This window comes from Notolepis coatsorum (assembly GCF_963971535.1).
Source record: "Notolepis coatsorum genome assembly, chromosome: 11".
In the NCBI taxonomy this organism is placed as follows: domain Eukaryota; kingdom Metazoa; phylum Chordata; class Actinopteri; order Aulopiformes; family Paralepididae; genus Notolepis; species Notolepis coatsorum.
This window is the reverse complement of record NC_140175.1, coordinates 54,166,406-54,194,351: the sequence shown is the minus strand read 5'-3', so window position 1 is coordinate 54,194,351 and position 27,946 is coordinate 54,166,406. Positions and strand designations below refer to the sequence as shown.

Sequence of the window (27,946 nt, the reverse complement as noted above, 5' to 3'; positions counted from 1 at the left end):
TACAATTGTGAGCAAACCGAGCTTGCTCACTGAGCTCATTCACCACCTTATTGAGATCAAGTGTAAATAAAATAAAAAATCTAAGCAAATGAATAAAGGGAAGATGATTAAACAGAAGGATTTGTAGATACAGTAATAAATTATAATCGATTTTAATTATAAATTCATATTTGACCTTGACCTTATTATGGCCAAATCATACATCTATGGATAGGGAAAAGGCTCCTCTTTCCAATGGCAGGGTTAAATCTGGATTTAGTCATTTCCTCACGGTTTTACGATAAAAGAGATATAATTCCAATTTTTTCGATAAATTGTTATTTTCGGTAAATCTTACAAAACATCGGTAAAAATGAAAATATACACTTTGAATGCCGTTTTGATAGGGTTATGGTCTTTACTCTTGGCTTTTTTTTTTTTTTTTTATTAAAACATTACCTCTTAACACTTTGAATGCCCAAAACGTCATATCACGTTTTATCAGTGTTGAATGCCCACAACGTTTATTGTTTTATTTTTTTATTAGCGATCTGAATTCATATTTCATCAACCGAGTCTCCCGTTGGTATGCAGCCCCTGTAGGAGCTCAGATGTGAAAAAACGCCCCCTATCGTCTCCCAGATGGTAATGCACCCTTTTGGAATGGACTCAATGAAAATGGATGAGAAAAGAAACATCCGGAATCCACATTTTACTTCTCAGGCATGTAACCCGAGTCGATCGGATTCATTGTGGAGCCTCAGAACAGCGTGGAATACATATGTACAGTATGTAGCGTTGGATCAATAAAATCGATCGATTTTTGGAATGGCGATCAGGAATTGGAATGATCTTTTTAGAGAACATCTGATCTGAGGTAAGGAATCTATTTTACAAGTCTTGGGATAATCAGAGTTGTATTCGCTGAGATCTCAGCGTTCGCCCTATGTGTGTGTGTGGGCGATCGCTTTGAGGAAATCAGAGAATCTCGATTTTTCAGATTGCCTATATAGCGTGCATACGTACACATATACTATCGATAATCTAGCGTTTATTTGAAAACGATTCATAAATAGGCAGAAAAATTACGTTTTTGTGTATTCTAGAATATTCTAGTAAAGGGCGATTATCATGGAATATTTATATTTTCCTTGAAAACGAGGGCTTTTCAAAATGCTATAAAACGAAAATGAACCGATAAAAAAAACAATGCTTCGACAATGTTGACTGGAAAACGAGTCCTTGATAAACTCGTTTTTGGGATCAATATTTCATTTTTTCGCCATGGCATTCATAATTCATCCAGCCTCCCTCCGGGGATGCATCTGGACCCTGTCTGATATTGCAACGCCTCAATACCGCCGCCTGGTGGATTTCGGGCGAGTTACACTCCAAGCCAAACCGGAAGTGGTGCTCGGTGCATCTGGGAGAATCCTCCGGCAGTAATATCTTGTAGCGTGGATCTAGATACACACTTGAGTGCATTGGGATCGCTTTCGAAATGCAATAATCAATATGATTCCGGCGTTTATTGCGTCATACAAACGGGAAATGGATCTAGCAGATCGACGTCAAATAATTGGAATATTTTTCCTCCAGTCTCATCGGCGAACGGTATGAGGAATCTAACGTTATTTTCAGCCCGATTATTTATTTCACCGCAATCCATCTGATCAACGTATCAACCCATAGTAAAAAAAGATGCTACTGACTTATCAAGGAATTATAAACGACCCCCCCTTTCCTTCACACATGATGAAGCATAATGTATACCGATCATATACATTTGAATTCTTTTATATAGCGTGTATAGGAAAGAAACACCAATCGATAATCTATCATATGCGTCAGGGCCTATAACTCGCGTTTTAGGAATTACTGCAGAAAACCTTAAAAACACTTATATTCACGACGGTATTAACACGACAATGTATGAATGAAAAAATATAACGTTCCCACATCCGGAACGATTGATACCCGATGTTGAATGGGCCATAGTAATGTCGATATAACTATAATATTTAAAAAGGTATAGCCCTGCAAAGAAGGTAAACATCTCCATAGGGTTACAGCATCTCCATAGGGTTACAGCACTGGCAGACTGGGCCCAAGGATGGGTACAATGCATGGCGGACAATGTGTTTTAACATCCAAGGGCCCACATGAGGACGATTTGCAACGCGCCACTTTGCTGACCTCTAGCAGCTCGGTGTGCATTTCTTTTAATACATATATAGATAGAATTATAGAGCTATTGTTGCCTGTCAATTGCCCTTTCAGGTGACAAAATCCATTCAGCGGTTCTCGAGTTACATGCAGATATGTGAGGCGTGTGCCAACGTACACATTACCACCCCCGACCTCCGGGGGCTCTAGCTCCATCAATCATTTGGCGATCTCGAAAATGTTTGGACAGGGTTGTAGCCAATGAGTGTGGCTTTCCAATGATACCCCATGATATGATCATTGGGGATCTAATAGGGTCTCTATTGATCGATTTATGATAAAGAAAAGCAGGGTCTACAGGCTTAACAGGTTAAGTCTATGTTCAGTACTCTGTATAAGGCGTAGTACTTGGAATCGGTATCAGCAGCAGAGAAAGTGGTGGGGGGGGGGGGGGGGGGGGGGAGTACGTCCCTACTTGCAGTTTAATCCAACTTGGGGAGTGTTGGGTTGTCCTTGTGTGTAACACCGCCCTCTGCTGGACAAAACAGGACATTGAACAAAAGCACCCTGGCACATGGTTACACGGTTAACTAGATCAGGGGTTCCCAAACTTTTCAGGCCGGGACCCAGAAAATAAGGTGTCAGAGAGCCAATGCACATCGTCAGGCTTTTTTTTTTTTTTTTGCCAGGCGACCGATTTTTTTTAGCCAAATATCACTTCAATCCTATTAAGTTAGTTCAAGTTAGTTAGTTCAAGTTAGTTATTAATTTATATGTGCTATTTATGAGAGGGCTAACTTGTTGCAAAATAATAATGATAATAATAATAGCCTCATTAAAATACTATTGTTGCTTCGGTTGTTTTTAGTTATTTAGTTTGAAATGTTCGTTGAAATAAGTAGATTTTTCGTTTTTGTTTATTTATTAAGTTAATATAAAACCATATAGTCACATTTTAGAATACAATAGAATATAATTTTAGATTTTTTTATAATTTCTTTTTGGAAATCATCTCGCGGCCCTCCCGTGGCTGCTCGCGGCCCACCTTTGGGTCGCGACCCCGACTTTGGGAACCACTGAACTAGATCATGGTAGCACTCGTTCATACGGATTACATATATGTGTTCATATAAAAACAATATTAAATATTTGGTGTGTTTAGGTGAAAACAGCTGTCACAATATAATTTATGTAAGAACTGGCATGGATTTGGCCCGACAGTAAAATATCCAAGCGCTTCAAAAGCACTGTTGTGGTAACACAATAAAGACATAAAATTGTAAGCAACAGCACTTACAACCACATAATGTATAAGGCACTATTTTACATACATAACACCAACAACACTTTGACGAGGCCAAAAGAGGGGTTTCTTAAACCACGACTAAGGTCTACAGAAAATACAAACACAGCTACAGCGCAACAGACTATATCACAGTAAAACAGAGATACAGCTGTGGTCACTCTGGTTGTAGAAATTCTTTGTCTGGTAAGGAGTGAGCAGCAGGGCTGAATCGCTGTCCCATCACTATTCGAATGCTTTGTTTTTGGTTGTGTTTTTACCCCTCTATTAGCCAAATGTCCAGTATTAATTTTGAGAATCAGTTCTTCTCAGTCCTGTCACAGCTCTCATTTACCCTCCGCATTGAAACTCTTGTGAGAGAAGAAATTAAGCCTCAATTATTCAATAATCACTACTGGTAATCGAGACAGACCTGGTGAGCAGGTATCAACTTCTTTGTTAACTGAAATACAAAGGTTGCTGATGAACTCATACTAGGGAACGGCGGTATTGTAGCCTACAGGTTATGGAGTCGCGTCACGCTAGGGAACGGAGGTACTATAGCCTATAGAAGTGCGTTACGCTAGGGAGCGGAGGCACTATAGCCTATAGAAGTGTGTTACACTAGGGAGCGGAGGCACTATAGCCTATATAATTCGTTACACTAGGGAGCGGAGGCACTATAGCCTATAGAAGTGTGTTACACTAGGGAGCGGAGGCACTATAGCCTATATAATTGCGTTACACTAGGGAGCGGAGGCACTATAGCCTATAGAAGTGCGTTACACTAGGGAGCGGAGGCACTATAGCATATAGGTTATAGAAGTGCGTTACGCTATGGAGCGGAGGCACTATAGCCTAAAGGTCATAGAGGTGTGTTATGCTAGGGAACGGAGGTACTGCAGCCTACAAGTTATGGAGTTGCATCACGCTAGGGAACGAATGTACTGCAGCCTACAGGTTATGGAGTCGCATCACGCTAGGGAACGAATGTACTGCAGCCTACAGGTTATGGAGTCGCATCACGCTAGGGAACGGAGGTACTGCAGCCTACAGGTTATGGAGTTGCATCACGCTAGGGAACGGAGGTACTGCAGCCTACAGGTTATGGAGTTGCATCACGCTAGGGAACGGAGGTACTGCAGCCTACAGGTTATGGAGTTGCATCACGCTAGGGAACGGAGGTACTGCAGCCTACAGGTTATGGAGTTGCATCACGCTAGGGAACGGAGGTACTGCAGCCTACAGGTTATGGAGTTGCATCACGCTAGGGAACGGAGGCAGCCTAGCGATTAGAGAAGGCTTGTGGTCAGAATAGTCACAGGTTTGAATCCCAGCTGGGGAAAATGGGACGGGGGGACGGGGGGGGGAGTGAATGAGTAAGACTCCCTCCCTCAACAACTAATGTCCTTGAGCAAGGCACTTAGTCCCCACCCCCAAATTGCCCCAGTGGAGCTGCTCAGTGGGCAGCAGTATAATACTGGTTTTACTGGGCATCTCCCTGGTGGTGGAGGCCACAGCAGAAACATGTAGACTGGTTACTGGTGGTGGAGGCTCAGCATTTGGTTACTGGTGGTGGTGTGTGCGATCGTCGGGGCGCTTGATGTGAATACGGCGCACTCTCTCGATGCGTTCACGCTCCTCGTCTTCATCCAGGTGGTGCGAGCGTCCCGCGGCGCCCCCTGTGGCCTCCAGCAGGGCGTTGTCCGGACCCCTCCCGTCCTGAGACTCATACAGCAGGATATTAAGAGTCTCCTCGTAGATACGGGCCTCTGGGAACTCAACCTGCAGGAAGAGATGTGACCAGAGACAACGCTCAAGAGTTAAAACATCTGCCATCTATTGGAGGCTTTTGTCCAAAACGCTTTTACAGTACCATGAGTAAACTGATTTTCTGTTGTGCCTCAGTGGGTATGGAACCCCTAACCCTGGCAGTATTAGTGCCATGCTCCAACTACGGCTGGGCCATAGAAAATAAATGTAATCACAGTAATAATCTGGGATCTTTCCATTATCAATATGTAGCACAATATCTGAACACTATGCAAAATCCCAACAGACATGATACAATTGCCGTTAATCACATTGAACTATATAATGTAAAGTGTGACATAAAATCACAACCGTGTTAATTTCAAATAACATTCCTTAAAATATTGAAGAGCTCATTTTGAGAGACATTTTTGTGCAGTTTCCATCATTCATTTAGATGACAGAATTGTAACAATGTATTTTGTTATGAAAAGGTATGTAAATTATAATAATAATAAAAAGAATCAACCAACAAAGAAAGTAACCCAATTAAAACGGAATGAAATGTGTAATAATTAGTCTAAAAGATGACTTGATATAGTTCCAGCTTTAGGAAACTTGACCTCATGGTGTTCAACTTTGGGAAGCAAGGCGTACGTACCTTGGTTTGTTTCTTCTCAGTGGCGTAGACGATGGAGGTGCAGCAGACCTCAGCGATCTTCCTGCCCTGTCCATAGAAGGACCAGCAGCAGATCTCATCTCCGATCACGTCCTTGATGAACAGCACTCTGCCATTAAATCGCAGGGACAGCTTGTCAAACAGCTCGATGTTCTTCAGCATGTTGTCGTCAGAGTTGCTGGAGGAGACAGGTATTCATTCAAACCTTTATCAAAATCTTGATAAGATCATTGAGGTTGCCCTCAATTACAATGACATCAAGTTAAGTCGAAAAAATTAACTAGAGAAAACACAAGATGAAAATAAATAAAGAACGAGTTACAAGAGCCGTACACTGAAAGAGTGTTTAGTAATCATAGTGTTGAACTGTTTATAGGTTATGAGAGTATCCATCTTTAGGGTGCGTTTGAAGCTGACTTTGACACTTACCTGGTGTAGGAGTACTTATTGTTGCTTCTGTTATATTACAGCTATTTACCTGGTGTATGTAAAACTGTCAAGAAGATCTACAGGACATGATGAATAAGCTGAATGTCGAATGTAAAAACTATGGAGTGTCGCTAAACACAAAGAAAACAAAAGTAATGATCATTGAAAAAACACCAGGAACTGTTTGTAAAATACCGATACCGATCACCGATCATCTATGAGTCATATCGGCCGATACACTGCCGATACCGATCGTTTTTGGTTTTCTTATAGCAGCTGGCAGTATTATACTGTAGGTCTAACACAGGCATTTTCAAAGTCCTGTCTAAATTATCTAATCTAATCTTAAAAATTAAGTAAAGTGAATAGTACTGGGTGTTGAGCATAACAGTATCTAAGTTAATTTACTTCTGACCATTATAGTCAAAGTATTTTCTTTGCACTGAAACTTATAAGATGTTCTCAGTGTTAAGTTACAGCTATGAAACACGATAGCTAATTAGCCAACAGCTGCAAAAATGAATGATGTTATAAGACATTGATATCAGGAGCTATCTGTAGCTACTGCTAGCCAGCTAGATAACGTTAGACAATGCCTCATGTAAACTAAAGTGAATAGTTGACTGCGTTAGCTCACGGAACAACGATAGCTAGTTAGCCAACACTAGCCAACTACTGTGAAAACGATTGCCAAAATGATGATATCAGACGTTGATATCAGGAGCTATCAGTAGCTAGCCAGCTAGATAACGTTAGACAATGCCTCATGTATTAAACTAAAGTGAATAGTTGACTGGGTCATTTTGTTTAAACAGTAACGTTAGCTAGGTAGCTAATGTTAGCTCACGGAACAACGATAGCTAGTTAGCCAACACTAGCCAACTACTGCGAAAACTATTGCCAAAATGATGATATCACTAGATGTTGATATCAGGAGCTATCAGTAGCTAGCCAGCTAGATAACGTTAGACAATGCCTCATTGTAAACTAAAGTGAATAGTTGACTAGGTAATTTTGTTTAAACAGTAACATTAGCTAGTATCACTCGAGGTGCACTCGACTCTGCCGGAGCATTTGTTGACATGGGTCTGGGAGGGGGAAGGGGGAGGGGCAAGGCGTGCAGCAGCAGTGAGCAAGAGAGACAGCGAGTGAGAACTCCGCTGAGAATTGGATCATGTTTTCCGCGCGTGTCATCAATCCGTTTTCACGATCTGCGAAAATAAAGCATTATCGGAATTCACCGATCTCATATTTATACTGAATATCGGCCAATACCGATCGCTGGTCGATCGATCGGGGCATCCCTAGTTATGTCAGTCTTTTCATACGGAGCAGAAGCATGGACGCTGAATGAAGAGGCAAAGAGGATGATACTCTTTTGAAATGTGGACACTAAGGAAGTTGCTGAAGATAACATGGAAGGATAAGATCAAGAATGAGGAGGTACTGAGAAGAGCGGGTATGCAAGGAGGACAGCTGCTGGAGAGGTTGAAAAAGAGAAAGATGGAGTTGTGCTGGCATGTTCTGAGAGGATCCAGCAGAGAGATGTTCAAGAAGGTGGTGATGGGGAAGGTGGATGGAAAGAGAGGAAGTGGAAGACCAAGAAGAGGCTGGGTAGACGACGTCTGTGATTGGAGCGGAGTGAGGCGGAGTCACAGAGTTGGAGAGAAGAAGTGGGGACAGAATGGGTTGGAGAGTGATAGGCACTTATTTTTGCTTCTGTTATATTATAGCAGTTTACCTGGTGTAGGAGTACCTATTGTTGCTATATTACAGCAGTTTACCTGGTGTAGGAGTACTTATTGTTGCTTCTGTTATACAGCAGCTTCACTGTTGGCTGAAATGACAGATAAAAACATTGTGAGAAATAAAATATATGTTTGTAACAAACCACAAAATCATGACATGATCCCAACCAGGGAAACCATGACAACAGGACATGATCCCAACCAGGGAAACCACAAAATCATGACATGGTCCCAACTAGGGAAACCACCATAACATGACATGGTACGAACCAGAGAAACCACCATAACATGGTCCCAACTAGGGAAACCACCATAACATGACATGGTCCCAACCAGAGAAACCACCATAACATGGTCCCAACTAGGGAAACCACCATAACATGACATGGTCCCAACCAGAGAAACCACCATAACATGACATGGTCCCAACCAGAGAAACCACCATAACATGGTCCCAACTAGGGAAACCACCATAAATAACATGGTTCCAACTAGGGAAACCACCATAACATGACATGGTCCCGACTCCCAACTAGGGAAACCACGATAACAGGACATGGTCCCAACTAGCGATCCGTTACCTTGTTGGAGGTACTGATGAGTCTCTGCTCTTCCTTTGATGATGTCACCAGTGGGACCTTACAGAATGGCTCATAGGTGTCCTTGTTCTAAAATAAATAAAAAAGGAAACAAGGAGTTATGAACACAGAGGTCAGGTGATCAGCTCTGATACAGTAACAAATAACGCATACCATTTTTTTAGCTTGATTTGCAGGATCAATAAAGAAAAATATCCTACTGCACACTAGGGCTGTTGGGTCCAATTTCAATTACATTACAGCGTTTCCCCTAGAATTTTTTTCAGGGGGGTGGTAGGCCCCCCGAAACTACTAGTGTTGTCGCGGCGCACGCGTGTCACGGATACGTGGTGTCAACAGTGTCGTCATAGAGGCTGTTAGTATCGTTGCATTTCTCTACACTGAGCTGAAATTAAATGATTGCACATAAATTAGGTAAATAAATATTAAAAACACATAAATTATTTATTTACAGTGCAGTTCAATGTTCAGTGCCAGTTCAGTTATGAGGTTTATTTTTTTTCAATTCAGTTCAATGCAGTTCAACTGCCAGTGCAGTGCAATAACTAAATAATAATTAAATAATACAAAATAATTTGTTTAAAATAAATCAGAAAAAAACTTGTCAAATGTTATTTCTTTCAAATAGATGTTTAAAGGTTCATGGTTCTCCCCATCTCTGGCTGACATAACCATTGTGATACATGATGCAGTGTTTCCCATTAATTACCTAGACTGTGGCGTCCCGTCTAATTAGTCCCGCCACAGTTTTATAATGAACCAAAAAGTTATAAAAAATATTTACATATTTTTTAAAATATATATATAAATATATTGGAAGTAGTAGTAGTCGTAATAGTAATCCAGTATATTTTATTTTCTAAAAAATAAACCAGTTCAACACAGGTAACCACTTTTGCTTCATTTCTTTGATGGCTCAAATGTATGCTCTAGTCCAGTGGTTCCCAAACCTCTCCTCGAGACACCCCAGCCGTTCCATGTATTTGTTAAATTCCACCACCAGCACACCTGATTCAACTAATAAAGAGCTTGTTAAGTTGAATCGGGTGTGCTGGTGGTGGAATTTAACAAAAACATTGAACGGCTGGGGTGCTTCGAGGAGAGGATTGGGAAGCACTGCTCTAGTCGATTTTGTGTTTTGAGCACAAAGTTTATCATAGATCTAGCCTTTTTATTTTGCTCTCAAAGTGCACCAGATTGATGCATTTAACTTTAAATGGGGGGGGGCCGAGGTTCACCCACCACAGTCTCACAAAATCCTGTGGGAAACACTGATGATGGTTAGGCCTTTTGTGTTTCTCAGTGAGGGATTCTCTTTTGTCGGTCAGCAGCGTTTTGTACTTGCTGAAGCTTCTCTCTTTTTAAGTTTAAATATCAACATTATCTGGCCATCCTCAGTAAATACTATCAAACTCTTCTGACCTCATCTGGTCTTTCCAAAGACCAGAGTTGGGACGGGCGCACACACACAGAAAGGGAGAATGGCTTATGTGTGTGTGTGTGTGTGCCCATTAAGCAGACTTAATGATTAATGATTTTAGAATATCATTAAGTCAACTATCCAGTTCGTTTTTATAGTGTAACATTTGGCTACTTGAAGGAGCATTAGCATTAGCACGCGTGATGCTAATCAGTCTTGGAATTGTCTCCGAGTTGTCTCGGGCCGCCATGCCAAGGCAATGGTAGGGGAAACACTGCATTAATATGAATTCTACAACAAAATCACCAGTCAAATGTATGGATCTCTTGTGTGGGATACATTTATTTTCTAAAGACCTTGTCAGGGCATGGAATTAACTGAAATTAGAGGCTAGTAGATTCAGGTTTTCACCTGTCCATTTAATTATATATATATACACACATGTCCATATATAAACCCAGACAAACTCTTCCCGAAGGTATGGATTCTCACCTATCTTGATGTGATCTATCTGGAGATATCCACTGCACGTGTTATAGGGGTTAATGAATCTAATATCGCAATTTGGTTGGCTGCTGTGGCAAAGTTAAAAGAACGCATATAAGTTTGGACATTTTGATTTTGATTACTGAATATTAATGTATTGTGTGTGACTCACGTTGAGGGCCTGGGGTGAGCGGGTGGGCGAGCGAGTGTCCATGTATATAGTTTTTTTTGTGTTTTTTGCATAATTGATTATGTGTATGTTCTGGGCCCCCTTTGGCTTTGGGTCAGATGGTCGCGGGCTCTGGGTGGGGGAGGGGCCCTGGTTCGGGGCCTCGGCGGGTCATGGTGTTAAAGAGACATGATGCTTTGACTCGCTGGGGCGCCGGACTCGGGGTCCTCGAGGGTTGGGGATCGTGGCTGCTGTGTATGGAGATGGAGGGGGCTTGGGATGATCACTCAATTATTGTCTTGTCATGTTGTGTTAAGTTATTGTCCTGGGATGTCTTTTTATTGTATTGTGATACGTTTTGTTTCATGTTGGGGGGAAAAAAATTAATAAAAACAACACATGTCCATATATATTTGGACATCAATTAATGTTTTCACTCTACACCACCACAGTGGGGGTTTGAACTGAAACAATCAAGATGTGCAGACTTTCTGCTTTAATTCGTGGATATTTACAATCACAAGCAGGTGAACGGTGTAGGAATTACTATTTCTATATGTGCCTCCTCCTTTTTAAGGGACCAGATGTAATTGGACAATTGGCTACTCAGCTGTTCTATGGCTAGTAGGTGTGTGTTATTCCCTAATTATTTACAAGGATTTAAAAGGTCTAGTTAAATTCAAGTGTGGTATTTGCATTTTTGGAATCTGTTGATGTCACCATCAGTGAAGCAAGCAATCATTAGGCTAAAAATCCAAAACAAACCCATCAGAGAGATAGCAAAAACATTAGGTGTGGTCAAATCAACTGTTTGGTACATTCTTAAAAAGTACACCAAAAGACCCGGAAGACCACGGAAAACAACTGGTGTTTGACAGAAGAATTATTTCCCTAGTGAAGAAAGACTCCTTCACAACAGTTGGCCAGATAAAGAATACTCTCCAGGAGGTAGGCGTATCTATGTCAAAGTCAACAGTCAAGAGAAGACTTTGCCAGAGTGAATAGATGGTTCACCACAGGATTTAAACCATTGGTGAGCCTAAAAAAAACAGGAACCAGATTAGAAAAGACACTTAAAAAAAGACTGTACAGTTCTGGAGCAACATCCTATTGACAGATGAGACAAAGATAAACTTGTACCAGAATGATGGGAAGAGACAAGTATAGAGCAAAGCACACCACCTCATCAGTGAAGCATGGTGGATGGTGTGGGCATGTATGGCTGCCAATGGAACTGGTTCCCTTGTATTTATTGATGATGAGACTGCTGGCAAGAGCAGCAGGATGAATTCTGAAGTGTTTTGGGCAATATTATCTGCTCATATTCAGCCAAATGCTTCAGAAGTAATTGGAATGTGCTTCACAGTGCAGCTGGACAATGACCCGAAGCATACTGTGAAAGCAACCAAAGACTTTAAGGCAAAGAAGTGAAATGTTATGCAATGACCAAGTCAAAGCATGCATTTCACTCACTGAAGACAAAACTGAAGGGAAAATGCCCCAAGAAAAAAGCAGGAACTGAAGACAGTTGTAGTAGAGGCCTGGCAGAGCATCACCAGGGATGTAACCCAGTGTCTGGTGATGTCTATGGGTTCTAGACTTCAGAGAGTCATCGACTGCAAAGGATTTGCAACCAAGTATTAAAAAGGGACTGTTTTTATTTATGAATTGTTCATTTGTCCCATTTACTTTTGGTCCCTTAAAAAGGTGGGTGCACATGTAGAAACTGTTGTAATTCCTACACTGTTCACCTGATAGAATACCGTACTTTTCGCACTATAAGCCGCACCTGACTATAAGCCGCAGCAGCTAAATTGAATGATGTGTACATATATAAGCCGCACTGGACTATAAGCCGCAGGTGTTTTAATGTTTAATTACCATATGTAATTAGCATTGGGACACAATACTGTCGGACAAATAACAAGCATTAACTCATTTACAAGTTGTATTAAGTTTAGCAAATAAGGGAACAGATAAATAACATTTCAATGCAGTCAAAAAAGCAATATTTAGATGTTTACATTTTCGAGTTTGGTCACGTCGAGTCACATATAATAAGCCGCACCGTTATATAAGCCGCAGGGTCGAAAAATGGGGAAAAAAGCCGCGGCTTATAGTCCGAAAAGTACGGTATATAGTTTAAGTTTCAAGTCGTTTTATTCGTCACATATAAGGTACATGTACATTACAGTGAAATGCTTGGTTCTGTATGAGCCTCCTGACATTGTGCTTCATACAGTAAAGTAAAAAGAATAAAGATCAAGCACTATACAAAACTAAATTACAAAATGCTAAAATACTGTGTGCGCATATATAATATATATTAGTGCTGTCAGGCGATAAAAAAAAGTAATCTAATTAATTACAGGATTTGTAATTAATTAATCTAATTAATCGCATTTTAATCGCATAACCATTTTATGCCTGATATTCTATATTCTATAATCATTATTTCAAATTGCATGTGTCCGGATGGCAGAATTCAGTACTGTATCTATAAAACCTTCTGTTTAATCATCTTCCATCTATTAATTTGCTTAGATTTTTCAGGTCTGGTAAATTTGAGCATGGTGTTATTCACAGTCAAAGATAAAAAAAAAACTGTATGTATTGATACTCATTTGGTTCATTACAATTTACTCAAAATAAAATGTTCATTCAATCAATCACCGCGCAGATTAATTAATTGAATGAATCAATCAATATTTGGTTCATTACAATTTACTCAAAATAAAATGTTCATTCAATCAATCACCGCACAGATTGATTGATTGAATGAAAAAGTTATCAACAGATTGCAGAATGGGTACAATACAGTACGGCTCAGACCAGAGAAAGACTTTCGTCTTGTTTACATCAGGGTCCCCCATTTTCAATTCATAATGAATTGTAAGTAAGGGTGCAACTTGCACCGTGCAATCCATTCTTTGTGGATCTAGCCCACAGTATTTCTGACACTGGGAATACATTCCCTGAGATTCATAGATGTCTAGGGATGGGTACCTTTCACATTTGAACCGATACCGGTACCTGTGAATCGATACCGGTACCCAACGGTACCTTTTTTCGGTACTTTAGTCTCAAGAAATTTAATTTACCTACCTCAGTCGTAAAAAAAAAATACAAACTTCAAATAACTACAATTTCGACAGTTTTCGGCTTGTCATTGCTCCGACTGCTTTGTTGTTGAATCAAGTCAAATCCTAGGTAAGCATATATTGTGCGTGTGAACGTTGACATGAAAAGAAAAAAGTTAAAAAAATAAATAAAAATGACGTAATTTTTTTTTTTTTTTTTTGTTTCTCACTTGATTCGATACTCGGTAGTACCGACGTGTTTCGGTTCGGTACCTCAAAAGTACCGAATTCGGTACCCATCCCTATAGATGTCCCTAGAATCAGATACCAAGAACATGCAAATGGACCATATTAAAAAAAAAGTCTGTAAATGTGTATTCTACATTCTTATGGAATGAATGATAAAAAAAAAAGTATAAAAAAAAGATTAAAATGTTTTTTTTTTGTAATACATTTTGATTGATTTTGATCTAATTAACGCGATAAACTGACAGCCCTAATATATATATATATTGTAAATAACCCCAAGAATGGTTTATTATTTTTTGAGTAATTACCTGTGTAATATTTGTGTTTAGGAATATTTACATTTATATATAATATGAATATCCAGGACTTTTTTGTTATTAGAATTGATAGAAGCCTGTGTGTGTGTGACTTTAATTTATGTAAATCCATGTCGCGAGGCAGTGTTTTCCGGTCGCTGTCACTGGCTTTTGTTGACAGTTTGACAGTGCATTGCGAGAGAAGGAATAGGCAACAAGTTTTAATGGACCCGTATGAGGCCATATCTCTTACGGTGAGAATGTTATTGTTTTAAAAGGAAATGTAATACGATGTAAAAGGATAAATAAAACAGTGATTATACCATCAGTACGTTTATAAGCCACTCAATATACGGGGATCCGTTACAGTAAGAGATTCACCTCTCCAACCGGCAATCAACTGTCTGCTCTCTAACGGAGATTACAACTAACCGTCTACTCTTTAACGGAGATTACAACGAAAAGGACGACTTCCATGAATAAAAGTACATTACGGACAGATGGACAGGACTACTTTTATGGACAAAAGGGATCTGAGCAGCGTTGAGTTGAAGCGGTTGTGATAAAGGGAGCAACGGAAAAAGTCAAGGAATGGATGGATCTGGTGCTTTTTTGCGCAACAAGGAAACAGAAACAGAACAAGCTGTCAGACAAGAAAAAAAAGGGACATTACAAAACAAAACAATGGATGGATCTGGTGCTATTTTGCGCGACAAGGAAACAGAAACAGAACAAGCTGTCAGACAAGAAAAAAAAGGGACATTACAAAACAAAACAATGGATGGATCTGGTGCTATTTTGCGCGACAAGGAAACAGAAACAAGCTGTCAGACAAGAAAAAAAAGGGACATTGCAAAACAAAACAAATCTTGCTGATGATGAGGAAGATAATGATGCAGATTTAGTTAGGCTGTCAGAAAGAGTGCGAATCCCAACGGAAAAAATGCTAGTTTACCGTGAAGATGAACAGAACAAACGGGAAAAGAGACTTTTTAGTCTTTATGAACAGTGGAAAGCCCAAGCACGTGAAACACGGCAAGACCTAAAATCTGACAAAACAGATAATCAATTAGCACACCTTGCAGACAATTTGGAAAAAAGGAAATTTGACATCATGAAATTATATGATGAACTGAGAGTCCACGGCACGCCTGACACTGAGCTAAGGCGCAAAGTTGATGCTTGTGCAGCAGTAACGAGTGACATTGTCAAAATACTGAATGAGAGACTGACTGGTGTAAATGGAGAATACGATGCAGAACATGAAGGACAGCGCTTGCGTGAGCCAGGGTTTCCGTTAGAAAAAATTGTTGCCGGTCTCAGGGTCCGGTAGATTTAAATCTACCGGTCAAATGAGAGAAATTCCGGTCAGAGTTTATTGAGCTTAAAAATAATTGACATCCTCAAGGCATGTAGATTTATAATATTTTAACTTAAAACTAGGCTACTTTTGCGTATACAATCATTATATTCCAAATAAAATAAGTCCAGAGACTCCGTGCTGCTGCCGACTTTAAATCAAATAGGTGTCTGTGGGCAGTCGCCCGACATTATTAAACAGCAGTCTGTTATAATCACATTTTTATGAGCTAACGAATTCCGTTATATTGGACATTTGTATTAATTATATCAAGCGAAGAACTGAGAAATTTGGCAGAGAGAGACGGCAACATTATCGTGGGTTTGCGTGATGACTCTCTCCACCTCGCAACGACTTATTTGCAAAGAGTATGGCGCTGCAGAGCAGCAGATTCAGCTGTTTTTTGGCTCTATCTGGGGACCGCTCAACAGCGCCCCCCACCCAACAGCTGAATTGCCAATGGCTGAATTGGAGTACTGCACTGTGCCGCTGCTGCTCCGGCTCTGCAGCTACACATGCACTCGCAAAACCCAGCACTAAGCTCTCGCTGACAACATTATTATACCTGCTTGGTGAAGCAACGATGAAACAAATGTAATGATCGTTTCGTTCATCGCATAGGCTATTTAATTTTAGCCTATTTTAATACAATTCAAATAATCAAATTGTGCTTAGAGGGCATTATTTTCACCGGACATTAAGACCGGAGAGATTAAATATGTCGGACTTCAACAGATTTTGCCGGTCAAATACCGGTAATTACCGGCTAACGGAAACGCTGGCGTGAGCTAAGTAAGCCTCACTATGCCCGGTCCATTTTTTGTTCCTCTGCTTCAGAACTGTCTTGGCAGTCATTATTCCATGCACTCAAATGTTACAGTCAAGCAAGCAGAAGCAGCGGCAGAGTTAGCTGCAAAGGAGGCTGAATATAAGATGCTATTGGAGGAAAAGAAACAAAGGAAAAAAATCAGAGCTTTAGAGGAAGAACACAGGAAGGAATTGGATGAACACAAGGCCGAATTGGAAAGATTACAAGTTGAAAAAGACTTAAAGGCTGCCCAAGCAAGATTTGAAGTTTACGACAGAGAAGTGAAAGGAGTCTGATGTTCGGTCTGCCCATGTCTCTCTGCCATTCAGCTCCAACCCCACTGCAACAATGCACCCTCGCATAGCTGCCCCTCCATCTCCTCCTGTTGATGTAATTTGCCTAGCACAGGCTATCCAGGACAGCATTGCTATTAACAGACTTCCAATGCCGGAGCCTACCGTGTTTAATGGCAATCCAATTGACTTTGTTGAATGGAAGTCTTCATTTATGTCTCTCATAGATGGTAAAAACATTTCCCCTGCCGACAAGCTGCACTACCTCAAGAGATATGTAGGTGGCGCAGCTAACAAATGCCTAGAAGGGACATTCTATCGCAGCGACAGCGAAGCGTACGGTGACGCTTGGAGCAAGCTCAACCAGAGGTACGGCCAACCTTTCATCATTCAAAGGGCCTTTAGAGAAAAGCTATCCACCTGGCCAAAAATACAGCATAAGGATGCGGAAGGGCTGAGGACCTTCTCAGATTACTTAAATGCCTGTGTGCAGGCCATGCCCCATGTAAAGGGTTTAAATATCCTAAACGACTGAGGAAAATCAAAAGTTAATACGGAAGCTGCCAGAGTGGATGGCCTCAAGTTGGAACCGGCAGGTGACAGCGCGTCTCAGGGAGGGAAAGGATTTTCCCAGCTTTGAAGACTTCGCCAAGTTCATGTCTATGGAGGCTGAAACTGCCTGCAATCCAATCACCTCCTTCTTTGCTCTCCATTCAGCTGAATCCAATCAAGACAGACTGAACACAAGGGTAAGCAAAGGAAACAAAGCTAGCGCTTTCAACACACAAACAGTGGTGGAAAATAATCAACAGACAATAAAAGAAAGGATCAGGGCCCCTTGCATACTATGTCAGGATATCAGTCACCAGCTTTGCAAATGTCCAGACTTCATGAAAATGCAACTGGAACACAGAAGGACGTACGTCAAAGAGAAAAGACTGTGTTATGGATGTCTTAAGCCTGGTCACAGCGCTAAGGAGTGCCGGCATCGCCACACATGTGACTCATGCAAAGGACGACATCCCACCTGTCTTCACAATGACAGCTACAATGAATGAGCAAAAAGGGAGAATTCATCACGACGCAGTGAAATGGAACCAACACCTGCTCTGTCCCTCAAAGTCACCAGTCAAGGTCAGTCAGAAAACAGCTCCATGATCGTGCCGGTGTGGGTGTCTAAAGATGAGAATCCATCCACAGAAAAACTTGTGTACGCTCTGTTAGATACACAAAGCGACACAACATTCATCAAGCAAGATCTATGTAAAGAACTACAGCTGACTACTTGCCCAGTCAAACTGAAACTCACTACCATGATGGGTGAAAATATGGTCTTTAAAAGTGAGCGGACATCTGGCCTGCGTGTGAGAGGATTCAACTCCATTGAGCACATCAATCTGCCTCCTGCTTACACCAAAGACTGCATACCTGTAAATAGAGAACACATACCAACACACGAAACGGCCAAAAGATGGCACCACCTCACAGCGATCGCAGACCAAATACCGCCTCTCCTCAGTTGTGAAGTGGGGCTACTGATAGGCTACAATTGTCCAAGAAGTCTTGTACCCAGGCGGGTCATAACAGGAACAGATGATGAACCCTTTGCCATTCTCACAGACTTAGGGTGGAGTATCGTTGGCTGTTCAACACCACACTCTCCACAACCGTCAACCGGTCACTGTCACAGAGTAACCGTGAAGGAGATGCCTGCAGTGACTCCAATGGATGCAATCAGAATCCTTGAAACGGATTTCAGAGACACTCAGGGAAACGACAAAATGGTCTCTCAAGAGGATTTGATCTTTCTAGACAAATTGAAGGAAAACATAAAGATAAACGAACATGGACATTACGAGATGCCACTCCCCTTCAGAGAGAGGCCATGCTTACCAGATAACAAGCAACTTGCTGCTGTGAGGCTCAGTCACCTGAAAAGGAAGTTCGATGGAAATGAAAGTTACAAGAAGGACTACACCAACTACATGAAGGACATCATCGACAGGGGTGACGTAGAGGAGGTACGTACTGAAGGCACCAATGGAGAAAAATGGTACATACCTCACCATGGTGTATATCACCCCAAAAAGCCTGAGCAGCTGAGAGTAGTGTTCGACTGCTCTGCAAAGTACAAGGGAAGTAGCCTAAATGAACACCTTCTCGCAGGCCCAGACATGATCGACAATCTCACAGGTGTACTGATTCGTTTCAGTCAGCATGGCATTGCACTGATGTGCGACATAGAAAAGATGTTTCATCAGTTTCACGTCTCAGAGAGGGACGTGACTACCTACGCTTCCTTTGGTGGGAGAACGGCAACCTAAGCACCCCACCTCAAGAATACAGGATGAAGGTCCATCTTTTTGGAGCTGTATCTTCACCAGGGTGTGCAAACTACGGATTGAAGCAGCTCGCCAAAGAACACAAGTCACACACACCCATTAGGGTCTCAGTTCATTACCAGAGACTTTTATGTAGACGACGGTGTTGCCAGTGTTGAGTCTGTTGAAAAGGCCATTCAAATGGCAAAAGAGGCACGTGAGCTGTGTGCAGAGAGAGGTTTACGCTAGGGCTGGGCGATATGGAAAAAAAATCATATCGCGATAACGATATGATAATTTTATTTTATTTCTCGATATCGATAATTATCGAATTGTTATAAGTATAATTTTTTTTTTTTTTTAACAACAGATGTATGTTTATTTTGCAGCAATTCTTTGTCATTGCCGCCATCTTTAGTGTTACATCCCCTCACACTCCAGTTCTCAGGCTGCAGCTGGTTTAAAAGCTAAAGTAAACCGGCTTCTCTGCTGGCTGTGGCTCCAGAGGAGTTGAACAGTTCTGGCTCTGCTAGTTTATTTTCGATCTTTTGGTGCTTTTTTGGTGGACAAACCACCACACATGTGCACTGTGACTCGTGACTGGAGTCTAGTTCTGCTAGCACACATAGCCTACTGTGTACAGACGGTTTCAAAATGTATTTTAAATTAGAAAGCAAACAAAATAAATGGACAAGAGAAAAATAAATCTGAATTTGGTCAGTATTGTCATTTGGACAAGCAAAGCCATTACTTTAAGTTGCAGGCAAGAAAGACAACTCTGTCCACTGTCTCTGGTTTTAAAACTGCCCTGTTGCAGGTTATAAAAAAAAAAAAAAAAAAAAAAAAAAACGATTTTTTTTCGATATTCAATATCGATTATTAAAATATATCGTGATATTTATCGTTATCGTTATATCGCCCAGCCCTAGTTTACGCCTCCACAAATTTGTGTCGAACAACTGTGCTGTTCTCCAGAGCATTCCCTCAACAGAACTCGCTACAGACATTAAGGCAAAGAATCTCACATTCAACGACACAGCCCTAGAAAGAGCATTGGGAATAAACTGGAATGTCGAGAGTGACTGTTTCACCTTTAAAGTCACATCAAAGAACCAGCCAGCGACACGGCGTGGCATCCTGTCATCTGTCGCCTCCATATACGACCCGCAGGGCTTCGTAGCTCCCTACGTCCTCAATGGAAAGAAGATTCTCCAGGAAATGTGCCATCAAGGAACAGGATGGGATGACCCGATTCCAGAGCAACTGAAGCCACGGTGGGAGAAATGGAAAGATGACCTTGCTAAGATGGAAAGGATACACGTAGCTCGCTGCTACCAGCCAGCTGGCTTTGGAAAGGTGATCAAAACACAACTACATCATTTCTCAGACGCCAGCACCACAGGCTATGGCCAATGCACTTACATGAGACTGAAGAATGAAAGAGGAAACATTCACTGTGCTCTTCTTATGGGGAAAGCGCGCGTCTCTCCGCTGAAGGTCACAACAATACCCAGGTTAGAACTTACCGCAGCAGTTGTCTCAGTCACCGTGAGCAATATGCTCAAAGAAGAATTAGGATACTGTAATGTAGAAGAGTTCTTTTGGACGGATTCAAAGGTTGTGTTAGGCTACATTAATAATGAAGCTCGCCGCTTTCACACCTTTGTGGCAAACAGGGTGCAGAAAATCTGTCATGACTCAGACCCCAAGCAGTGGTTTCACGTACCTACTGATGAAAACCCAGCAGACTATGCATCCAGGGGGAAAACAGTAGAGGAGCTGCTCTCTTCTGATTGGTTCACTGGCCCTGGCTTTCTATGGAAAAAGGAGATAGAAATGCCAACCGAGGTGCCGTCAGAACTACCCGTCGGTGACCCAGAAGTCAAAAAGGCTCAGACCTTTCAGACAAAGAGCTCAGAACATGTCAGCCTTGTAGACCGACTGAACAAGTTTTCATCCTGGTCTCAGGCCATCAAGGCAGTGGCGCGTCTCCTGCGGCGTGCAAGAAAAGTCAAATCATGTGACCTCTCAACAGTTGATGAAAGACAAAGTTCAGAGAGACTCATCATCAAGGACATACAAAGCCAAGCATACGGAGATGAGATAAAGCTACTAAGCAAAGGACATCGGCTACCAAGACACAGCAAGCTGCACCACCTAGACCCTTTCCTGGACACAGAGGGTGTGCTTAAGGTCGGAGGCAGGCTCAGCCGTTCATCTTTCCAGAGCACATTCAAACACCCAACTGTCATTCCTCAGAGATATCACATGACGAATCTGATCATCGCCCATCATCATGAAAGAGTGAAACATCAGGGTAAAGGCTTCACCATCAATGAAATTAGGTCCAGTGGCTATTGGATCTGTGGACTGAGCAGAGCTGTCGCAACCTACATCCGTCACTGTGTGACGTGTCGAAGGCTGAGAAGGCCTGTTGAAGGCCAACGGATGAGTGACTTGCCTGTTGAACGAACAGAACCCACGGCACCGTTCACATACTGTGGGATGGACTGTTTTGGCCCCTTTTTGACAAAGCAAGGAAGAAAACAAGAGAAAAGGTATGGGTTGCTCTTCACCTGCTTCTGCTCTAGAGCCATTCACATTGAGATGCTGGAAGACTTGTCCACAGACACTTTCATTAATGGACTGAGATGCTTCATTGCATTAAGAGGTGCTGTGCGACAAATTAAATGCGACCAAGGCACAAATTTCATGGGTGCAAAAAACGAACTGAATGCTGCTTTGAAAGAGTTGGACACAGACAGACTGAACACATTTCTCACAGAAAAGCAGTGTGACTTTGTAACGAATGCACCTCATGCCAGCCATGCAGGAGGCGTGTGGGAACGGCAAATAAGAACTGTGAAAAGCATCCTCAGTGCCACTCTGCTGCTCGCCCCTGGCAGGCTCAGTGATGCGTCATTGCGCACCTTCTTTTATGAGACCATGGCTATTGTGAACAGCCGTCCACTCACGGTCGATACTCTAAACAGCCCAAATAGTTTAGAGCCACTTACTCCCAACCACCTGATCACAATTAAATCCACTGCAGCCTTGCCTCCACCTGGCAAATTCGAAAGAGAGGATCTGTATGGACGAAAGAGATGGCGTCAGGTTCAATACTTGACAGAACAATTTTGGAGTAGATGGAAAACGGAGTACATCCACAGCATCATGACAAGACAGTGCTGGCATAACACTAAAAGGAACCTGCAAGTCGGTGATGTAGTCATGGACAATGATGACACCTTGCCACGAAGCCAATGGAGGCTTGGGAGCGTCTCAGAAGTCATTCAAGGCAAGGATGGACTTGTGAGACGGGTCAAGATCTTGCTTGGAGATAAGGGACTGAACCACAAAGGAGAGCGCAACGGCAGGCCCTCCATAGTGGAGCGGCCTGTCCAGAAATTGGTTTTATTGCTAGAAGCTGTTTAAGCACTATGCATTGATGACATGTGATATTGTTTTGAATTGAATTATATGTTTTGAAGGTTTACTTTTAGTAAAAAGAAAAGAAAAAGAAAACATTATAATTTGGTGAGAGTGTAAATAACCCCAAGAATGGTTTATTATTTTTTTGAGTAATTACCTGTGTAATATTTGTGTTTAGGAATATTTACATTTATATATAATATGAATATCCAGGACTTTTTTGTTATTAGAATTGATAGAAGCCTGTGTGTGTGTGACTTTAATTTATGTAAATCCATGTCACGAGGCAGTGTTTTCTGGTCGCTGTCACTGGCTTTTGTTGACAGTTTGACAGTGCATTGCGAGAGAAGGAATAGGCAACAAGTTTTAATGGACCCGTATGAGGCCATATCTCTTACGGTGAGAATGTTATTGTTTTAAAAAGGAAATGTAATACGATGTAAAAGGATAAATAAAACAGTGATTATACCATCAGTACGTTTATAAGCCACTCAATATACGGGGATCCGTTACATATATGCAGTTTATGCACACAGTATTTTTGCATTTTAAATAGAAAACACTGACACAAGACAGCTTGGCTACCTGACAAGTGTGGCTGGTAGAGTTGACAGACGTACTATTTGAGTGGAACTTCTTTCTAACACCACACCCACGAGAGGAAGCTGCGATATCCTGACATGGCGTGCCCAGTTTATAGGATGGATATCAGACAACCTCTGGAAAAAGACTGGTGACAGAATTGCCTCAGCCCACCTACCTACCATTTATGATAGATGGTGCCACCAAGTCTACACCAAAGAATGTCAGATTGTTTATGCCTGTGTCATGGATAATGGAAGACCATCCAATATCCTAATTGGACATATTGAGGTTGAACACGCCCATGCAGAAGGTGTGCGTGTCTCATTTCTGTTTCCATATAATGATCATGAGAAATGCTCTGTAAGTTAATGAGGTCATTGTTGCAAAATAATTGACCGACACAGAGTTTAAAATACCGAGGCGCCTCGCCGAGGTGTTTTAAACGTCAGTGAAGGTCAATTATTTTGCGACAATGACCGAGTATAGCTATACATTATCCCGCTTATTACATGGCTAACTTACTAACAATATACCTAATTCATTTTACACCATCGACAAGACGAGATCAAATGCAGACGCAGTTGTACTGTGGCTCTGTCAGTCCAAATAAAGTGATTATTATTATCGCCGGCAGCCCGGCAGGTGTGTCTGATTGCACTGAAACAGTGTGTGTCAGTGGGCTTGATTACTCCAGCTGCGAAAAACAATAATCACCGGTGGTTATCGAAAAATAATTCACCGCTGTCAGGGGCTATTGACCAATCACAATCAAGCATTTCAGCGAATGTTAAAACGCCATGTAATAAAATAGCAGCCTAATGTATTGTATCAGAGAAACTTAAAGAACAAGAGCAATAATTCAGTAAATGCCAGTTGATGATGGAGACGGGGTGTGCAGCAGAGGATACATTGAGGTACAACATTATTTTCTCCACATCAAAGTAATGGTCTTTATATCACGGATCAAGTACAGTCACAATGCAGTACAGGGATTCGGATTCCGGAACCAGTCCCTACCTTTAGTGCAGCGTGACATTGGTCTGCCAGGCCCTGGACCAGGTAGTACTTGGCCTCAGCCAGCAGCTCCTCCACCTCTCTGCGGATGTCAGGCAGTGGCACCGTCCCGTCCCGCAGGTAGTTCAGGATGGTCCCAAAGTGTTTCCCACACCTGTCAATCAGAATCCAGCCTGCAGGACAAACACACACACTTAATAACATTACCTTTAAGGGAAACGCATTACATGGTTGACCACATTATGGTCAAATGGATCCTTCATTGAATCCAATAGGTAATTGCAGTTAGCTTGCAACTACCAGTACAGACTGTTTTCAATGAGGAATGTGAACAATGCTAAAAAGATGTTTTTCAGGACAGCTAAAAGTAACGGTCACAGTAACTGAATCCCTTAATGTCTGTCTGCCTGCTCCCAACAGCCAACCAGAGCCTGCTGCCTGCTCCATACAGCCAACCAGAGCCTGCTCCATACAGCCAACCACAGCCTGCTCCATACAGCCAACCACAGCCTGCTGCTCCATACAGCCAACCAGAGCCTGCTGCCTGCTCCATACAGCCAACCAGAGCCTGCTCCATACAGCCAACCACAGCCTGCTCCATACAGCCAACCAGAGCCTGCTGCTCCATACAGCCAACCAGAGCCTGCTCCATACAGCCAACCAGAGCCTGCTCCATACAGCCAACCACAGCCTGCTGCTCCATACAGCCAACCAGAGCCTGCTGCTCCATACAGCCAACCAGAGCCTGCTCCATACAGCCAACCAGAGCCTGCTCCATACAGCCAACCACAGCCTGCTCCATACAGCCAACCACAGCCTGCTGCTCCATACAGCCAACCAGAGCCTGCTGCTCCATACAGCCAACCAGAGCCTGCTCCATACAGCCAACCAGAGCGTGCTCCATACAGCCAACCACAGCCTGCTCCATACAGCCAACCACAGCCTGCTGCTCCATACAGCCAACCAGCCTGCTGCCTGCTCCAATGATACAGCCAACCACAGCCTGTTGCCTGCTTCATACAGCCAACCAGAGCCTGCTCCATACAGCCAAACACAGCCTGCTGCTCCATGTTATAGCTCAGTCAGTGTCTCTCACCCTCGCTCTGTGAGAAACATGTTATATAAAAAAATATATATATAATTCTTGCGCTTTTATTACCTGCCATGGTCTGTACAGCACTTAGATCAATGTGGGTAGTTTTTAAATGTGCTTCATAAATACATTTGATATCTCAGTCTCTCACCCTCGCTGTCTGTGAGAACCTCCATCCTGCCGCTGAACATGGCCTTTAGCATGGTGTCCTGCTTGGTCAGGGTCTGCATGGTGGTGTAGTACAAGGCTCCGCCCACGTTCAGCTTCACATACTTGGAGCCAGAGCAGGAGCCCTTGAAGGAGGTGGTGCGAGTTGTAGCCGCCGGTACCGCCGAGCTCACCGCGCTCACTCCCGACATCTCTTCCTGTGGAACACAAGATATCCAATAGAGTTATTTAATTAGATATTGAATCTTCCATTATAGCCAATTGTCATTATTTTAATCATGCTCTTATAACTGCATTTGTCAAGTCAAGTCAAGAGTTTTATTTGTCACAGACAGCATACAAGTATACAGTGAAATGCGGGGGGGTCTTGCCCGCAACGATTGAGCATAGTACAATCGTTGCAATAATAAGAATCCAACAGATGAGAATGCGACATTTGTGCAATAATACAAGTCGTAAGAGTAAAGACATAGGTATATGTAGTGTACATGAGTTTTTCAAAGCATGGTAAGACATGCTAGGTCCTGTGATAGTGCAATACACTGTTAGCTACGGATGGGGCACTGGGTCTTGTACACTACTATACATGCTTTACTATACAATCTACAGTTATACTATGTGTCCTTATGCTAGGTTGCTATCCATCTATTTACTATACAAGAACCACCCCTGTTCTTGTTTTTAAAGTGACCTTTCATTGTGTAACGTGACCATAGTGTGAGCAGCATATGTGTGTGTGTGTTCATGTTAAAGTGACTGCTAGTGTGTGAGCATATACAGTGTGTGTGTTGTGTGTTGTGTGTGTGCTCATGTGTGCTTGTGTGTGGAGAGTTCAGTGTTCAAGACTCTGATGGCCTGGGGGAAGAAGCTGAGCCGAAGTCTCTCTGTCCTAGTTCTGTTGCTGGTGTTCGCAGGCGTTTGCCTGACCGCAGCAGCTTGAACAGGCTGTTGTTGGGGTGGTGAGGGTCTTTCATTATTCTGCAGGCTCTGGATTTGCACCTCTTGTTATATAAGACCTGCAGGGGTGGTAGTGCAATACCCGTAGTACACTCAGCTGAGCGTACCACTCTCTGTAGGGTCTTCTTGTCCTGTGCCGTGCTGTTTCCATACCAGGCAGTGATGTTTTCAGTCAAGATGCTCTCTACAGCTCCGGAGTAGAAGGACTGGAGTATCTTCCCCGATACTCTGAACTTCCTTAACTGTCTCAGGTGGTAGAGGCGCTGCTTCGCCTTCTTTACGACTGAGTCTATGTGTGTTGTCCATGTCAGGTCCTCTGAGATGTGGACCCCCAGGTACTTGAAGCTGCTCACCCTGTCCACGGTAGCCCCGTTTATCCTCAGTGGTGTGTGTGTCCCCTGCTGTGTTCTCCTAAAATCCACAATCAGCTCCTTGGTTTTACCAATGTTCAGGAGCAGGCTGTCATTAGCAGTTATTAAACTGGCGGCTAATGGTGATGAAACAAAGAATATTTGATGTGATAAGATTGAATCTGGGATGTGATCAGACTTCTTTGCAAATAATAAGAAGAGGCATTGCGTTGTGCTCCAGGTAAACTGGAGTCAGATGGGTCTTGTATTTTAGGGGTGGTGTGTGATATCCTGAAAAATTAAGACATTAGTTGCATCACTGGAAAGGAATGTGATGGTATCCCAAGTTAGCTTTTCATCCAGCTAGGGACAACTGAACATCTAACGTTTATTCATTCACACTGGTGATTAGTTAATGTCAATGGTTCTCAAAGTGGGGTCAGGGGCTCATGGAGGGGGTTCCAGGGGGTCCCTATCAAAATGGGGAAGTTTAATTTCACGATTATTTCATTCACTCATTTAATTCATTCAGGTGTTTGCTCAATGAAATAATGTATACAAATTATTATTCTAATCATAGGTTTCATTCTACACTCGTATCTCCCCTCCTACACTAGACACAGTCATGTAATTTAGTCAACCAGCTACAATAATCTTCTCATATAGAGGTCCCAGGAAGAAATGGTGGTTGAACTGTTGACCAGTGTTAAGAAGTTAGCTAACGTTAGGTCGATGCTTTTTAAATGGTCTGCTAACTGTTAGTTAAAGTTAGCTAACAGTTTCCCCTTTGGTTAGTAACTCGGTTAACGCGTCGTTAACTGGCGAATACGTACTTTAGTTTGGATGTAACGCTAGCTAAAGTTAGCCGTCCAAACATATACGTGTGCGTGTTTAGTTATCTGACACAGTTTTAGTCAAATATGTATTGATATGTCATCTTACCATAGAACCAGCAGTAATCAGTCAGCTTGAATATCCGAGTTATAATATCCAATGTATGGCTGCTAATCGTACTACTCTGTACATCTAACGTTACTGCGGGTTGTTGTTCAGCAGGAAATTAGCTCTTCTTCTTCTTCTTCTTCTTCCATGAGTTAATGGCAGATAGCGACCACTGAAGGCGCATACCGCCACATACTGTACAAACCATTAAACCCCATAATACCCAAAACAAAAACCCCTTCCCTAACATCACCACCCTATCCAATCCTAATCTACGAGTCATTCATTG

The 27,946-nt window shown here is 42.2% G+C and overlaps 1 protein-coding gene across 1 annotated transcript; it reads right to left on the bottom strand.

Annotated features, from left to right (window-relative positions):
- Positions 1 to 396: 396 nt before the first annotated feature.
- LOC311237495 (BTB/POZ domain-containing adapter for CUL3-mediated RhoA degradation protein 3-like) lies at positions 397 to 27,946 on the bottom strand. The gene is made up of 7 exons (XM_084325416.1): positions 27,658 to 27,946; positions 25,392 to 25,605; positions 24,151 to 24,320; positions 8,617 to 8,703; positions 8,072 to 8,124; positions 5,841 to 6,036; positions 397 to 5,212 (listed from the first exon to the last, which is right to left on the bottom strand). Exons 1-7 carry the CDS (start codon positions 27,658 to 27,660, stop codon positions 4,994 to 4,996), a joined length of 942 nt encoding a protein of 313 aa, XP_084181542.1. The 5' UTR covers positions 27,661 to 27,946; the 3' UTR covers positions 397 to 4,993.

Excerpts from the sequence above, each read along its gene's own strand:
- LOC311237495 (XM_084325416.1), bottom strand. Across the intron at positions 24,321-25,391 it reads GGTTCTCACAGACAGCGAGG|GCTGGATTCTGATTGACAGG; the intron begins GTGAGAGACTGA and ends TTTGTCCTGCAG. Across the intron at positions 6,037-8,071 it reads AATAAGTACTCCTACACCAG|CAACTCTGACGACAACATGC; the intron begins GTAAACTGCTGT and ends TGTCTCCTCCAG.